This window comes from Pan paniscus, chromosome 6, assembly GCF_029289425.2.
Source record: "Pan paniscus chromosome 6, NHGRI_mPanPan1-v2.0_pri, whole genome shotgun sequence".
Taxonomy (NCBI): Eukaryota; Metazoa; Chordata; class Mammalia; order Primates; family Hominidae; genus Pan; species Pan paniscus.
The window spans coordinates 177,508,432-177,525,250 of NC_073255.2; the positions used below are offsets into that span (position 1 = coordinate 177,508,432).

Genomic DNA, 16,819 nt, shown 5'->3' on the forward strand with positions numbered 1-16,819 from the left:
TTAGTAGAGACAGTTTCACCATGTTGGTCAGGCTAGTCTCCACTCCTGACCTCAGGTGATCCACCCACCTCGGCCTCCCAAATTGCTGGGATTACAGGCGTGAGCCACTGCACCTGGCTGCAGATGAGTTTTAAAACGGTTTACTTCCTTTCTGGAAACTCTGCCCAGTAATTTGATATATTTTGTCTGAAGATACTCTAGGAGTTTTTCAGACTTCAGTGAATTTTATTTGGGGAAGGGTCATGAAATCAAATGCAGAAAATCAACTCACTGAGGTAACCAGCATAAAAAAAAAATGAAGTAGAAAACATGAGTGCATAGTTTCAAGTAAATGTTAGCGTGCGTGTGCTGTGTTGCTATAGAAAATGTAAGCTGTCAAAAGTTTGAAAAAATACAATTCTAAGGTGAGTTTCTGCAGATAAACTTTAAACATGACTAAAGTAGAGCACATACTCCAACTGAACCACATGGAGGAAAGCAGTGGTTTGAAACTAAAGATACATCAGGTCACAACATCTCAAATATTTAAGGGTCATCACCAACACCTGACAAACGACTGTTGCCACTACAAGTTGTATAGCACGTATAACCTACCATGCACGAATCTTGACAACTTACTTGAACTTCTACCCACTAAGCAGTAACCAACATTATGTATGAAACAAAATGTACATTTCTCAGTCTCTCCATTGTCTAGAAAAACTGTTAAAACTGCTGACTACTTTTGTTACTGAATGTAATCGTGTTAGAAAAATAGTCTTGATGAAGACTTCTCCATGCAGTCAATCTTTATTATAGCAGTATTCGCATATTCACATCAAGTACATAGAACTTTTTTTGCCTTTTATATAATACAGAGTTTTTAAATAACTTTACACAGAAATAAATTTCTTCAATCTGAATTTCAGCTATCTTTTTTTATTCTCCATGCTTTCTATCCAAACTGAACAATATTTTCTGTTATACAAATTTACATGAGAAAAACTCCAAAGTACAAATGAAGGGACCTGAGCAGGAAAGAGAACCAAAGTATCAGGAAGTGGGTATGGGGGAGAATTTAAAAAAATAATAAAAGATTCAAGCAAACATTGAGAATAGGGGAAAAGAGGGAGACATCATCCATTTGACTGAAAATAAATGTCTTTTTTATGAATTGAAAAATAAGCTTTAAAAATAGTTACTCCATTGTAATTTTTGCAAAGCAGGTATAGAGAGGTCTGTGGACAATTAAAAAGTCCCCATCTTTTCACTGGGCACGCCCCAGACTCCATGAGAACCTTTTCAATGCTTGAGTGGAACTGAAGTGTACTAAACCCGAACCTTTGGCAGTAACAGAAAAGAGGAATGTGTGTGTGAGTCGCCATAAGGTTTGGAGTGGTGAAACAGGAACCGTGAATTCACTGCAGTTCAAACAGGAAGCATCTCCCTTTCCTCTCCCTTACAGGAGTCATGTCCTCAAACCAAGGAATACATGAAAAGGGGGGATTTCCTTTTTCTTGGTCTAAACCAAAGAGCAATGACAACTACTGAATAAAATTCAGAGAGACACATGTTGATGAATGATCAAATTCAATCCCCTGATCAGTTGTATGATCCTATCTTAGGAAAGGCAGCAATTGCCATGTTGAGGAAAGGATCAGATGTACAACCAACAAATGAGATTACCACAAATACATATCACTGTGATACAGTCCTCAAAAATCAGGCGATATCATGAAGGCCAAACTGAGTCTATATATGTGGCATGGCCAAAGGAAACACAGAGGACCCATGGATGCATTTTAAAATGAAGGCGGGAGAAGGGGACAGCACAGAGACATACACCCCTGTATGTAAACTAACATAACATGAAGATAAATAAGACATAAAGGCTAGCCACTTATGTTGGTCATTAACATGAATAAAAAGGCATTATATGTTGATATAGCTGGTTTTAATCAGCTATGGAACATACACAAATGTATTAGGAAGGAATGATTCTTAAAAAAACCGTTCACAGCTTAGAATAAAAAGCATACTTATTGCACTCTTACATTTGATTTCAGGTAATTACAGTTTATTTCCCACCCTCACATTAGTTTTTCCCTATCCTAGATTTACTGCCACCTCACCCCATTTTGGTCTCTGTTCTCTACATCTGTGCCTACTCTGTGAGCTTTGTTGTTTATGCTAGTTTGCAGTGACTTCCAACTCATACTCCATCAAAACACACGTGGGTTCAAAAACTTAACACAAAAATGCAACGCAGTAATTTTCAAAACAAAACCAGGACTAAGCAACTTCATCAAAACCCCCAATCCCACCCCTGTAAACAGACCCTTCCTTTGCGGCATCTCTTCACAAATTTTCTGCCAACTCTCCCGCATATGTGCTGTACATGAGAACCAGCGGTCACGGTGCTGGAGAATGAACTCGGCTGGCCGGGAGAAGCAGATAGTTTGTACAAACATTTTTTGATACTACCATGAATAAACATATTTTAGTTGTTTTCAGAGCACTTCCATCTACAGAATTCTTTAAAAAAAATGCACCTCTAAAAAATGGATACACTGGCTTACATTGGCTGTGTCCTCATACACACTCGTCAAGTCACTATAATTATTCAAAATAGCTAAATAAATGTCAACATTTTAATAAAGCTGATTTAGTAATTAATAAAACTTAACAGTTGAAGTTGTGGATGTTAAATAAAAGTACTTTAGTCACTCATTGAGTTGCCGACTAATTGCCCCATGCATTTTTTTTTTTTAAAGCACTGTTACCTTAATTTAAGATTTTAGGAGTTGGGTTTCTGTCCTTTTCCACATTAAAAATACCTGATAGGAACTGTTAATTACCCTTTCCACAATTAACAAAAATTAGAATTGAATTTCAATTTAAATGTCTTTGCCCAAACAAAAGTGAAAATAGGTTATTTGAAAACAACAAAACAGAGCTTACTGTCTAGTGTACTAATAAAACAAACATCTTACCAGTATTTTTAATTTTACCAGAGCTAGCAACATGGACCACAGATATACTGGTGACTCCGCTCTCCTCTGGCCAAGCTACAAATCATCACCTGAGGCAGAGATGCTACTACCCTCTTCTGGGGCTCAACTACCGATGGGCATCAGTAATCCATCCCAGTATAACATTTCAAGGATGCGCTGGAGACAATACATGGACTTTCTCTTTCAATGGTGAGGAATGAAACAAGATACAAGAACCACAGCATGGAATATGTTTTCTTTTACATCCAATGGCCAGGTCATAAAGGATGCCTTGAGACCTCCACCCTGGCCCCCACAGTGCTTTGGGACAGGATGACTAACGCAGTCCAGCTTCATGTGCAATCAAGTCCCGGGAAGAAATTTACATTTCAAACTCTGAAAAATCAGTGTCTAGGTTGGCAGCAGTACTCTGGAAACTGATAAAACCAAATTCGGTCCTATATTTCAATTTCCCCTTCTAAGTTAATACATGATTGCTGCCCATTATACAGTACTTCAACCCTAAACTACAGCAATTTCTGTCAACATTTCTGTTGTATAAAAGTTCCATGCTTTGAAGAGCCTATGGAAGTAGAAAAAGTTTCTCTAGAAATGTCACTGAACTATATTTGCAACCTAGTTGCTCTATGTGATAAATATATCTGACTATACTAGGGATTATGTGCTTTAAAAAAATAATTTTGTTCACTGAAAATTTACCTGTGTGTTTTCTCATTGTTAAATGTGATTTTGGCTATAAACTCTTTAGTGCATTTACCTATGCAGTCTAAATTGCACTCTAAAAATTATTAACACAGCTGAGTTAAACCAGAGTGGCTGCTCTCTTCACAAATCACTGATTTCTGCTAAAATGTTAGCTTTTTTATTGCATCATGAAGGCACAGTAAGATCATTTGGCAAATTGTCAAGGTATTTTTCTAGAGCCTCACCTACACCATTTCAACTCATGACCTGTAAGCTATTTGCTGTTCATACTCACAGTAAACCTTCCATCTCTGGCTATGGTGTTTACAGCCTAATGGTTGGAATCTGCTAGTCTCAAGGTGCTGGTATTCCTAGCACTAACAATGCCAACTTGGACAAAGAAGAGAATCTTGCAAAAAGAGTAATCATTCTACCCTCTTAGCTGGGCGGTCTATGAATGCCTGTGCATGTGACAAAGCTGCAGCAAACTCATTATGAGGATGTACTGTCATGCCAAGCCTACTGAAAATTAAAATTACATCACTGTTAGTGAAGTGATACCACAGCTATTTAATTTCATGCAATTGACTCAAGGTTAAGATTCTGAAACGTACCCCTAAACCGGTTCTGGCACCACTTTCAACAACATTCAGATATTCTGAGCAACACATTTTTTTACAGTATTACTGCTTAAATGTATAATGCCCTTTAGGACAAAATGAGAGTGCTCAAATACAAGTACACAAAAAAGTTAAAATCTTAAATCATCGTCATGTTCTAGAGCTCCTGACTTTTCATATTTTAAAATAAATAACTATTCATTACCTCATTCTGAAGAGGTAGTTTTTTGAAGAGGTCACCTGAACCCTGCAATGTGGTTTCAAACTAAAGCTAGAGATGAGGTTTGCAAGCAGCTGGCGGGTGGATGTACAGTGGGGACAGGTGAGATCTGAGGAGGGTGTGCAGCAGCTCGCACTCCGCCTGGTGAATACAAGGTAACATCCTGTGATGAAAGTGCTGTCACCGCACCAAACCAGAAGCTAGGAAATATTTACAAAGTTTCAGGTTGACAGTGCTGCAGTCTTGAATTATTTCTTTATATACTGCTCTTTCTTCTCCAACACCAACATAAATATAGCATATATCATTTGTATGGGATTTTATCTTCTAAAATGCCCCAGTATGCCCTACTAGATCTCAAATACAATCAGGGGTGAGATGTTCGGGAACCAGAATTTGACAGCTAGACAGAATCTTCTTTTAAGGTGCACATTAACAACAAATGATCACACTGAATTTTCTATTCACAAATCCCTTTTATAAACTATTTTTTTGGTCAATATTATTTCAGTGGCAAAAGTCTAGGTCCTTGACTCTAACGATGAAAAAAGTCCATCAGGAATACTACACAGTTACAAACAATCCTCTGTAGTTGCTCTCAAATTTTTCAGAAGGCTTCACCTCTCCCTACCAAAAACAAAACACACTACAGAAGGCACTGCAGCCACTTTACAGACAAGACTGTTACACCTTTACAAGATGATCAGTGACGCAGCCACATACTGTCTATACAATTACTCATAAAGTGCTTTTCACAAATAAGGACTTCTTCCTCGTTTTTTTAGGAGCTCAGTAAGTCTAACTGTTGTCTAAGCATCAAAAAATAAAGCGGATAAAACACAAATAAAACCTATTTTCCTGTCATTTGTAAACTAGAGAAAAAACCTATTTCATAGAAAAAGGAAGAAAAGAGAGGTTTAAATATTTTATTTTTTAAGGTCTCTATAAAAATCTCAATATGCTAAGCCTGGCTCCTGGGCACAGCTTCATTTGAGATCAAGTCTGCTCCCCCGTTCAAATGAGATACCAGCCTATTCTAAAATGCAAGGGAAGAAAAAGTGTATCACCCTGAATATTGTTTAAGAAACTGAAATGCTAAGCTTCCTCCCTAATGGTACCGCCCCTGCCCCTGCCCCACGGAGGCAGTCCCGGACCCAGGCTGCACATGTTCTACCTCCTCAGCAGGACATGAAACACATCCTCTTGTTCAAGCCCAGGTCTCTCTACCTGCGGAAACTTGAAGCCAATCTTGGTAAAGGGAACACAGCCACATTTAAAAGCATCTAGAGATATATTTAAAAAGAAAAAACAGCCAATGCTTTTCAAGAGAGGCAGTATTATTGCACAGAAGATGTTCTTCAAATCAGCGTGAATTATTTCCACCTTTGCAATTTCTGAATTTTGTAAGACACTGCCCTGCTGATGTAAAACTTAAAAACAAATTTGCTTTTCAAACTGATTAATAACTTAAGGATCTTTTCCATTTTACTAGGACAACCTTTTACAAGACAATGAAAATTTCAATAGGCTTTCTTCTGAATACATGTATGTTAGCAAAAATCTAATGGTAGTGAGCTTTTAGTGGCTGCAATATAGACAGCAGGGCCTGGAGTTACAATCTGAAATTTTTAAATAACAATTTCTAATTCCTTGATTTATTCTGGGTCTTGTTTAATTTCTTTCAAGTCCTTGGCTATAGCTTGGTTGGTCTGATTTGATTTGTGTTCCTAAATTCTGAGTCTAGATTCCTGATAAGGGAGGTTTTCCGTTAATTTGCCATTAATACATCCGCTTTCTTTGCTATGACTGTGATTGATATTACCCTTTAATAAAGGCCAAAGGAAGCTATAACTAGGTTATATTTTCCATTTATGCAAAGATAAGATTTAGGTTCTTAATGAATGCCAGTTCTTTCTATAAAAACAACTGATGACAGCTTTCCCACACCCTCCCTCAGTCCTAATATCCCTAAAATTGCTCTATTCTCTGTCTGGGAATTCAGCTGCCAAATTGCCCAACCTTTTGAAGACCAGGCTTGGGAAAAAAGGAAGGAGGAGAATGAATGGAGACGCCACCATTTTTATTTTAGGTTGCATATTCTAGATAAAAGACTAGAAAGAAGATGTGGGATATAGTGTTAGGAATCAGTTGGAAGAAACAATGAGATTATTAGCAAAGATGTTAGTGTGGATCCAGCAAGTACCATTAATTGAAAAATTATAAATATTTGTCATTATCCTAAGACTCCTCATATTTAGGTAGAGAAAAGGATAATGATCTTTCTTAAAAGTTGTTTATATAACAAAAATACAATTTTCAGGATATATAATTCTGGTGGGAAGTATTGTTTTTTTCCAATTCAATTAAATCTGAAAATTATTTTCTTTTTAATAAAAATATAAAAGAAGAAACTCAGAAATTAAAACCTGTACCTTATATTTAAATTATCTAAATTTCTCACATTCAAAACTGTTATTAAGCAGTTTTGTGGGGGTTTAGTTAGATACTGCCACGGCATTTTGTGCCCTGGACAAAGTAGCCGCATAAGTAGTTGGTGACTGGAAGAGCATAGGAGGAAGATATAAACTGTATTTCCTGAGAATTTGCTACATTGTGGAGGAAAAAAAAAAACCCAAACACTTATCTTCATTGCTGGACCCAATGAGAAAGAAGGCAATGTGTGCCAGCACTATCTAGCCTGCTTGGTTAGACAGACCCCTCAGTGAGCAAGGAAACAAAAGGCCAGAGACCCCGGAGGTCAGGAAGAAGATGCAGCATGCCCTTTTCCTCCATACCAAGACACATCTACTCCTCACCACTCAGCCTCCATTTAAATAAAATAGTTTCCTTTTGATAAAATCTGTCAAGGCCTGAACACGCACCACATAGAAAGGGCAAGCTGCATTTTTGTTCCATCCCTCAGAAACTAACTGGTGGTCACTAGGGGAAAGAGCTCCAAAACAAAATTCCAGAACAGGAAAGAGAACGATGCTTGGTGATTGAAACTGCCCCATCAGATGATCAGCCACAAATTGATCTGGTGGTTAGAAGGGCAAAGTTGACTGGCAGACTTTCCATAGCAAATCTCCCAAGCTGTAGCAGCAGTTTCTTTCCATCATGCCTGACCATCAAAAGGTCAGAATTCAGGGTCTCTCCTCTTTCTTCCTGGGACTGGGCAGACTTGTATGCTCGTGGTATTTCTGTTGAAGAAACACTGGCAGCAGAGAATTCTGGTTCCTAAAACATTCTTTCCTCTTTTGTTGGATGGGAAATTCCATTCTGTTCCACATCAGCTTATGCATTGGAAATTTTGTATCTTTAAAAAAAGATTTGAGGAACAGAACTGTGTTTTGATGTTAACAAATTGTACGAACACAAGACTTAAGAAATAAGAGCAGATGCTGCCATGATGGTGGCTACTTGAAGGCTGCAAATTCTCCTGTAGAGGGAGGACAAGAGCTAATTTTAAAAAAGTCATCTCAAATAACCTAGAGACACAGAAAAGCCTCATTTGAGCTTCACTGAAAAGTAACTAGTTATATATTTCAAGTCTAGCAACAGCATTGCTAATTTAAAAGCAAAAACGGCTGAAACCCATGGAAGAACACAACATATATAGTATACAGAATATGGTTCAGCTCTATCAATTAAATAGCAAGTCTGCAGAATTTCCCAGTTGGGTTTTATGTATCATGGTTCTGATCAAGCTGAAAACAGTTCCAATGAACAAAATTTCTCAGAAACTGAATGTAAAGTAGTAATGTCAATTTGTAGAATACTTCCACCTCTGAATTATCAACTCATTTTCACCTATCATATTATTATAATGCCACTATTAGGAAGAGAGAGGCAGTAGTTATCCTCATTTTGCTAAAGATACAATTAAGAGGTCAACTGATTTGTTCACACCACACGTTTGACAGAGAAAGAAAATCCAGACTGCCTATTTTCTAGTTAATTTCACCTTCAAACTAACAAAAAATTCAATATAGGCACGTCACTGAACATAATTATCAGCATAAAGAATTCTTTAAACCACAAAGTACCTTTGTGATATCATGCTCCTTTAGCTTAATGAATTTGGGGGCTTCATGCCATTATTTTTCTTTTCTTTTTTTTTTTTTTTTTTGAGATGGAGTTTTGCTTTTGTTGCCCAGGCTGGAGTGCAATGGTGCAATCTCGGCTCACTGCAACCTCTACCTCCTGGGTTCAAGTGATTCTCCTGCCTCAGCCTCCCAAGTAGCTGGGATTACAGGCACCCGCCACCAGGCCTGGCTAATTTTTGTATTTTTAGTAGAGATGGGGTTTCACCATGTTGGCCAGGCTGGTCTCAAACTCCTGACCTCAAGTGATCCGCCTGCCTCGGCCTCCCAAAGTGCTGGGATTACAGGTGTGAGCCACTGCACCCGGCCGCCATTATTTTTCATCTACCATTTTGTCCATAGTTTCTACTTGTAACTAAAGGCCAATTCCTGTTATACACACCATAGTTAATTTCTGGGGATTAGTTAATAACTGACAATTAACAAAATTTAGTCAGCCATACCACTATTTTTCTTTTTTTTTTGAGACGGAGTCTTGCTCTGTTACCCAGGCTGGAGTGCAGTGGTGCGATCTCGGCTCACTGCAAGCCCTGCCTCCTGGGCTCACGCCATTCTCCTGCCTCAGCCTCCCCAGCAGCTGGGACTACAGGCACATGAAGCCACGCCCGGCTAATTTTTTTGTATTTTTAGTAGAGACAGGGTTTCACTGTGTTAGTTAGGATGGTCTCTATCTCCTGACCTCATGATCCGCCCGCCTTGGCCTCCCAAAGTGCTGGGATTACACGCATGAGCCACCATGCCTGGCCAGCCATATCACTATTTTTCAATAGCAGCTTCTGATGAGGATCCAAGCAATCACTTATATGAATATACTGTTTAATCCAGGAATAACCTATCTAATTTCTGATTGCTATCAGATTCCAACTGGTTGCTAGATAACACTGGCACATCCCAACAACAGATTGCTAATGACTGGATGATTGAATCCTCAGCTTTGTAAGCTGATAGTATTAGTGACTGACTGAGTGCCTGATGCCTCATGGAACAGTTTGTACACATCTGCATCCAATTCTCATGATAACCCTATGAGGCAGATGCTATCATCTATATTATATAGATGAGGAAGCCAGGGTTTAGAGTGGTCAAGTAACTTGCCTGAGATCATATACAGAAAATTGCAGAGAAGGAATGCAAACCCAGGTGCTGACTCCAAGACTCAGCAGTCCCTAAACAACTTTCAACAATTAACACTTTGTTTTCCCAATCTGAATACAACTACTAATGAACTGCAGATAGTCGTATTATCTCTTTCTATGCGTGAATTCCTTTTAACAAGCAATTAACTAAGGTACTGTGAGTCCAAAGATCAAGAAAGGGTAAAAGAATTATTGCCTCATATTTAAAGTTAAGAGGATTGGGGAATCTAGCACTGATGTAAAAAAAAAAAAGGCTAAATTAACTTACTAAGACCTTAGAGTAAAACATTTGGAGTATAATCATAGGAGGCTATTATGGTAACACACTCCAGAAATATACAAACATTCTTACTATTGTTGCTTACAGTTTGAGTACTTATAATTTTAAGGTTGCTATTTTTAGTGTTTTAATGTTTCTTTAAAGTGACTTGCAACATTCTTATGAGTAATCATGTATCTAGCCAAATCCAAATCTCATTAAAGGAAGTCAATGTAAAAATAAGATTTATAGAAAAGAAATCTTTATGAAAATGCCTAGAATTAATCTATTAAATAAAAAAATCAGAAAATGCTAATATCTAAGCCAAATGTTAATATACTACATTAAAAAATACTTTAAAAAATCTTCAGCTAAGGTTGGGCACAGTGGTTCACGCCTATAATCCCAGCACTTCAGGAGGCCGAGGCAGGAGGACTGCTTGAGCCCAGGAGTTTGAGACCAGGTAGGGCAACATAGTGAGACGCTGTCTCTCCAAAAAAAAAAAAAAAAAAAAAAATCAGTTGGATGTGGTGGCACATGCATGTAGTCCTAGCTACCTAGAGGAGGCTGAAGTAGGAGGATCACTTGAGACCAGCAGGTTGAGGCTGCAGTGAGCCAGGATTGTACCACTGCACTCCAGCCTGAGTAACGAAACCCTGTCTCGAAAACAAAACAAAATACACACACACACACATGCACACAACTTCAGATGTTTCCTGTTCATTATAATGATTAGAAATTTCATTTTGTTGAAGTGTCATACTCCACAAACTTAAATATTAGTCTTAAAAATAAAAACCAGGCCAGCGAGGTGGCTCATGCCTGTAATCCCAGCACTTTGGGAGGCGGAGGAGGGTGGATCATCTGAGGCCAGGAGTTCAAGACCAGCCTGGCCAACATGGCGAAACTCTCTCTCTACTAAAAATACAAAAATTAGGGCCAGGTGCAGTGGCTCAAGCCTGTAATCCCAGCACTTTGGGAGGCTGAGGTGAGCAGATCACCTGAGCTCAGCAGTTCGAGACCAGCCTGGCCAACATGGTGAAACTGTTTCTACTGGGGAAAAAAAAAAAAATTACGTGTGGTGCCACATACCTGTAATTCCAGCTACTCAGGAGGCTGAGGCAGGAGAATCACTTGAACCCGGGAGGCAGATGCTGCAGTTAGCTGAGCTCACACCACTGCACTCCAGCCTGGGCAACAGAATGAGACTCTGTCTCAAAAACAAAAAAATTACCAGGGTGTGGTGGTACTGCACCACTGCATTCCAGACTGAATGACAGAGCAAGACTCTGTCTCCAAAAAAATTTAAAACCAAACAACCGCACAAAGAACAAATTTTTACCAACAAACTCCAAATCAAATAACAAAGCAAACACCATCATTCTATCAAAAGTCTAGTGCTTCTAACAGAATGCAGTCCTTTTTATAGTCACACTTGGTGTTGAGGGGAAAAAAAGAAAAGAATCCATAGTTCAGGAATCAATAAAATAAGACTCTTAAAATGTCCCTAAAACATGGAGAATTTAAGGAAAACATGGGAGTAACAGGTGATGAATCTGCTTTCAGAAAAAGTATCTTTTCTTAATGATTCCTTCTTGCCTATCTGGAAATCTCTACTATTCTACTTCCTACCCGTCTTCTATTTGAAGAGCCAACTCTGCTTGTGTGAAGTTATTTGAAGTGAAATACCTAGATACTCTATGTCTTAAAAAAAATCTTGGTATATTAATTAATAAAAAAAATCAATTTGAGGCCAAATTGAAATATTTTCTTTCCCCTTCTTTCAGGTTGAGGATAATTTAAGCTGCATCTTCTGTTTCTTTTTTTTGAAAGAGTCTTGCTCTACTACCCAGGCTGGAGTGCAGTGGTGCAGTCTTGGCTCACTGCAACCTCCGCCTCCCGGGTTCAAGCAATTCTTGTGCCTCAGCCTCCCAAGTAGCTGGACTACAGGTGCACACCATCACACCCAGCTAATTTTTGTATTTTTAGTAGAGACAGGGTTTTGCCATGTTGGCCAGGCTGGTCTCGAACTGGCCTCAAGTAATCCACCCGCCTCAGCCTCCCAAAGTGCTGGGATTACAGGTGTGAGCCACCACAACCGGCCATGCATTTTCAAGTTAACTTTATTTAGGAATAGAGCAGAGAACAACTGGGAAGACTGAAAAAAAAAAAAAAAAAGACCCTGTGATTTTAGACACCTCAAATATCACGGTTTATGTGAAAGCTAAGGACTTTATTAACTAGTTTAAAAATATTACTCTTACCCTTTACTCCAGAATGGAATATATTTTAATGGGCATTATACATAGAATTTGATAAATTCCTTAAAGTATGTTATGAAAAGTAACAGGTTACTTCTTATCCAAATCAATCACTACTTGACATTTAAGGAGAAAGTCAACTGCAGCCAGAATAAGTCCCCTCCTGACATTCTTCGTCATGACTTTCAAGCAGTTTCTTTTTTTCTTTTCTTTTTTTGAGACAGGGTTTTGCTTTGTTGCCCAGGCTGGAGTGCAGTGGCATGATGAAGGCTCACAGCAGCCTCTGTCCCCCAGGTTCAAGGGATCCTCCCACATCAGCCTCCCGAGTGGCTGGGGCTACAGTTGTGCACCACTATGCTTGGCTAATTTTTAAATTTTTCTGTAGAGACACCGTTTTGCCATGTTGTCCAGGCTGGTCTCAAACTCCTGGGCTCACGCGATCTGCCCACCTTGGCCTCCAAAAGTGCTGGGATTACAGCGTGAGCCACTACGCCTGGCCCAGGCAGTTTCAAAAGGATGAGAAACATTCTGGCATAGACACATGGAGTCTTTTAAATTCTTTGAGAAAACAGTCACGGGAAAGATGAAATATTTAGTAAAGTAAAAAGTTCTACAGAAATGCTCAACAATTTTCAATCAAATAAGACTATAACTGATAAAATGTTTCTGTCATGAAGTACCATTTCATAATATTTTTTTAAAAGGCACATAATTTTCTTAAACTAAGAGTGACTCACTTGAGAGAAAGGCCATTTAAGCTGGTATATTAAATAGCCAATGTTTTAGAGAGGACAATTTTAACTATTGGTTTAACTATTAGAGTTCAGTATCTAAATGGCTAGTATATGCCATCCGAGGGGCAGGAAGAAAATAAATAAATAAAAAAGATTTAATGGCTAGTGTAATACCTGAAAATAAATAAACCGGAAGCATCTGATTACATCCTGTGATCCTGAAACTATTTAAAATCAAGAAGACAAATCTTTTTCCTCATCATTGATTAGTAAAACTTTTAAAATGCAAAACAAATTTATAAAAAGGTTTCCTTACTGAAGAAGGAAATCAACTTTACTTTAAAAAAAAAAGAGGGCTCAGGTTTTAGGAAAAAAGCAGTCACAAAAGAACAAATGTTCTTTTGTTTCAATTACTTAGTCAAAGAGATTAACTCTACATATGGTTAGAAAAAATAATGTTTTTATTTGGAGAATATATTTAAAACTCAGTATAAAACAAAACCCAAGAACAAATACAATTAAACCTGAAAGGGAAACATTTAATTCTACTGCTTCCTATTTCTCCAGATCCATGTTAGCTAAACATGTCACCTGTCACATTTTTAATGTCCTTTCACTAACATTTCCGGTGGACCTAATTTAAAAGAGAGAGTAGAATTACTCTGTGATACTTTGGAGGCATGTTTTACTGGCTACAGAATGGAACAATGAGTTTCTGAGTGGCTCTACAGAGCTTAGCCACACCCATCGCAAAGGAGACTAGTAAAGAAAGAAAGGAAAGGCGTCAGATGCAGATGATGGGAGCCTAGGCAGGATGGCATTGAGAAGAAAAAGAGAGTGAACAATGAAAGGAAGATAACCGTGAGGCAGGTATGCTGGGAAATTATAGAAGGAGCTCTATCAATAAAGAGACCCCTGACCTTGTGCCTCAAAATGGCCAAACATTTGGAGCATTCCACAAAGTCAATTTTGTAAAAACTTTGTTAGTTACATGCTTGCTAGTCTTCTATTTGTGAATGAATAAAACCCTATCTAACAATTACTAATAATCATATATTTAATGCCACTGGAGGATTTAAAAATCATATACTTATTTTCCAATAGTTGTACTTCTTTATTCCTTAGTATCATTTTTTAAAATACGTGAAACGTTCCTTTTCATTTTCTTAACTAAAGTCATGAATCAATTCTGAAATCATAATGGCATTACTTATCTTAAGCTACCCAAATGAGGGGTTAAAGATTTGCCGTAATTATTATTGAGTGATTTTCCTGGATGACATCTAACTATTCAAATAAAGAAAATGTTTCAAAAATTTATTTGTGGGTACTTAAAAACTAAATTATCATTAATTTAAAGTCTTCTCAATTTCCTTCTTTATTGACTTCAAGGAGGCATTTATGCAGATATGTGTTTACTGGAAGAACCTTGAACTACTGGCTACATTTAAAAATCATGACAAAACCAAACTGAGTAAGTGAAGATATAGTTAAGAGGCTGACAGTGAAGCAGAGATGGCCAAATCTTTGATAGGACCACGTGCTGTTGCTTTCTACTTTTGATTCCCTCTGAATCACAGTAAGAATACACTGACCACCACATTACAGTCATTTTCTACACAACAAAGTGTAAGTATTAAAGAACCCTAACAAATACTTCATACCATTGAATGAAAAAAGGAGAAGAGCATTCATTCATCATAAGTAGAATCTTGCTGGGCAAAGAATATAAGGAGGACAGAACATGAGACACAATGATAAGGTGATTGCTAAAATATGCATCATGAGAGGTAAGAATAATCTAATAACAACTTTAAAAAATCTATTACCTGGTGTTTGGCAACCAGAGGTATCTCAAAGAAAAACACACCTAAAAGTTCTCACAGAATTCTGTGAAGATTTTTTGCAGGGGAGAGATTGGGTGTGAAGGGAGCAATGCGTTTGCAACAAAATTTGACTTCTACATGAGCGAGACATCCTTAATGTATTTTTTAAAAAGCTATTTAAAAGAAACTCCAATTTATAACATTTTCCCGCTAAAAATCCAAAGTTAAGACATTTTACTCATGTCAAACGTGCCACTCCTCAGCAATATTTTTGGTCACCTGCACTCAAAATTTATAAAAAGAAACTTAGTTTATTGCTTCAAGGAAATAAAAGACATCCACATTTTCCAAATTGTTATAAAAAGAAATAGTTATAGAAAAATTACTAAGAATAATAATAGAATTATTAAATTCTACTGACTTCCTAAATTAGATCTGTTCAGTTTGCCTTATCTAACCCAGGCTAACCGACTGCCAACTTCTCACCTGCAAACACAGGCATAGGTAGGGTCTTCTTCTGGAGTCCCTAGTGGACATGTGATAGCTGGCAACAAAAGTTGCATGAGAAACTGAAGTTTACTACTTAAAATAACCAAGTGAATGATACAAACCTGGAACAGAAAGTAAAGCCTCTAGAAGAGGCTCTGCCAATTTTTAGCAATGTCTATGTATTTTAACCCTTGGACGTTAAAAATCCAATGTTAAGTATAAATTTTAGTTTGGGGAAAAATTATATCTAGTCTTTAACCACACAAGTGTTCTTTGGTTCACCTTAAAAAAAAAGAGAGTATTTTATTCAATTTAACATATAAGCAAACATATGTTCATTTATTTTCCTTTTGTTGCTACTCTCCTGAACTCTCTCACTCATTTGTTTCAGTGGACAGGAAACGCACCATATCCCCCTGCCTGGATGGGTGTTTTTGGAGAAGCACAAGCATATAGACTAAAATCCTCTGTTTGGAAACCAGCCCGATTCAAGGAGGGTTCTGATGCACTGCGGTGAATTTTTGGCAATGAGCGGGCCAGCAGCTCAATAGAGGCGAGAATCTACAAAAAAAAAAGAAAAAAAAAAAGAGAAAAAAAAAAGAAAAAAAAAAAAGAAAAAAAAAGAAAGAAAGAAAGAAAAAGAAAAAACAGAAAGAAGAATGAAAATCTGGGTGGTATAAATCTTTAAGAGTCCCATCACACTTTACAAGAAAGCACCTGAAATCTTACATTGTTTTCAGTATTGTCATAAATGCTTGGGAAAATATTTGTAAAGAATTGGTATTTTTTCTTAAGAAGAAACTATCTCTGTAAATTAAATGGGGAGAGTAATTCTTAGTCAGCTTTTATTTATATTTTAGATCATTTGTTAGTCTTGAAACAGTAAATAATAGAAATTTAAAACCAATTTTATACCTTTTTGTTATAGACCACAAGTCTCTTTTGGGAAGAAGATGGAGTATAAATAAGTAAAGCACTTTATGACTATCTCTAAACAGAACTATCACAGCTACTTGCCCTTTAAAGAAACCTAGCCATGGGAAATGTTTTACATACACCTAATTGAAAGCAGAACCTCACGGACCCAGAGTGCTAGTAGCACATGAGAAGTGACAGGGGACAACTCAAGAGCAAAGATAGGAGAACTCGACAAATAGACCCCAATATATAAAATGCAGAAATTCACAATTTTAAGGCACAAAGAAACAGGTTATAATCCTTGAAGGCATACAGCATGATAATGCATGTTCATAATCATGAAACATGTTTAAAGGGCTTGGCATAATGCCTGGCCTATAATAAGCACTCAATAAAACCTTAGCAGCTATTATTATTACTTTTGTTATTGTCCTGAGATACCAATTTTTTTTTTTTTTTTTGAAACGGAGTCTCGCTCTTGTCAACCAGGCTGGAGTGCAGTGGCACAATCTCAGCTCACTGCAACCTCCCCCTCCTGGGTTCAAGTGATTCTCCTGCCTCAGCCTCCTGAGTAGC

At 37.6% G+C, this 16,819-nt stretch overlaps 2 protein-coding genes and 1 long non-coding RNA gene across 6 annotated transcripts in view; 2 read left to right on the plus strand and 1 right to left on the minus strand.

Moving 5' to 3' along the window:
- NDUFB2 (NADH:ubiquinone oxidoreductase subunit B2) overlaps positions 1 to 5,366 on the plus strand; it is a 27,147-nt gene extending 21,781 nt beyond the window's left edge. Inside the window, exon 4 of the mRNA XM_008965951.6 lies at positions 2,994 to 5,366. The gene's annotated coding sequence lies outside the window, so the exon portion shown is untranslated. The remainder of the gene's footprint in view (positions 1 to 2,993) is intronic.
- The window catches only part of BRAF (B-Raf proto-oncogene, serine/threonine kinase), a 203,600-nt gene continuing 187,544 nt past the window's right edge, over positions 764 to 16,819 (minus strand). For 2 of the 3 annotated variants that reach the window (XM_008965952.4, XM_034965107.3), the window contains 2 exons: positions 15,733 to 15,886; positions 764 to 7,956 (listed from right to left, as the gene is read on the minus strand). In XM_008965952.4, the coding sequence (XP_008964200.1) occupies positions 7,934 to 7,956; positions 15,733 to 15,886 (177 nt within the window). In that variant the 3' untranslated portion in view covers positions 764 to 7,933. The remainder of the gene's footprint in view (positions 7,957 to 15,732; positions 15,887 to 16,819) is intronic. The other variant, XM_034965106.4, reaches the window with a different exon arrangement.
- LOC134730722 (uncharacterized) lies at positions 11,109 to 16,228 on the plus strand. Of its 2 annotated transcripts, none has more exons than XR_010112663.1 (2): positions 11,109 to 14,639; positions 15,717 to 16,228. It is a non-coding gene; the product is annotated as an uncharacterized LOC134730722 (long non-coding RNA). The 2 variants fall into 2 exon arrangements; XR_010112662.1 differs by having other exon boundaries at positions 11,109 to 14,484.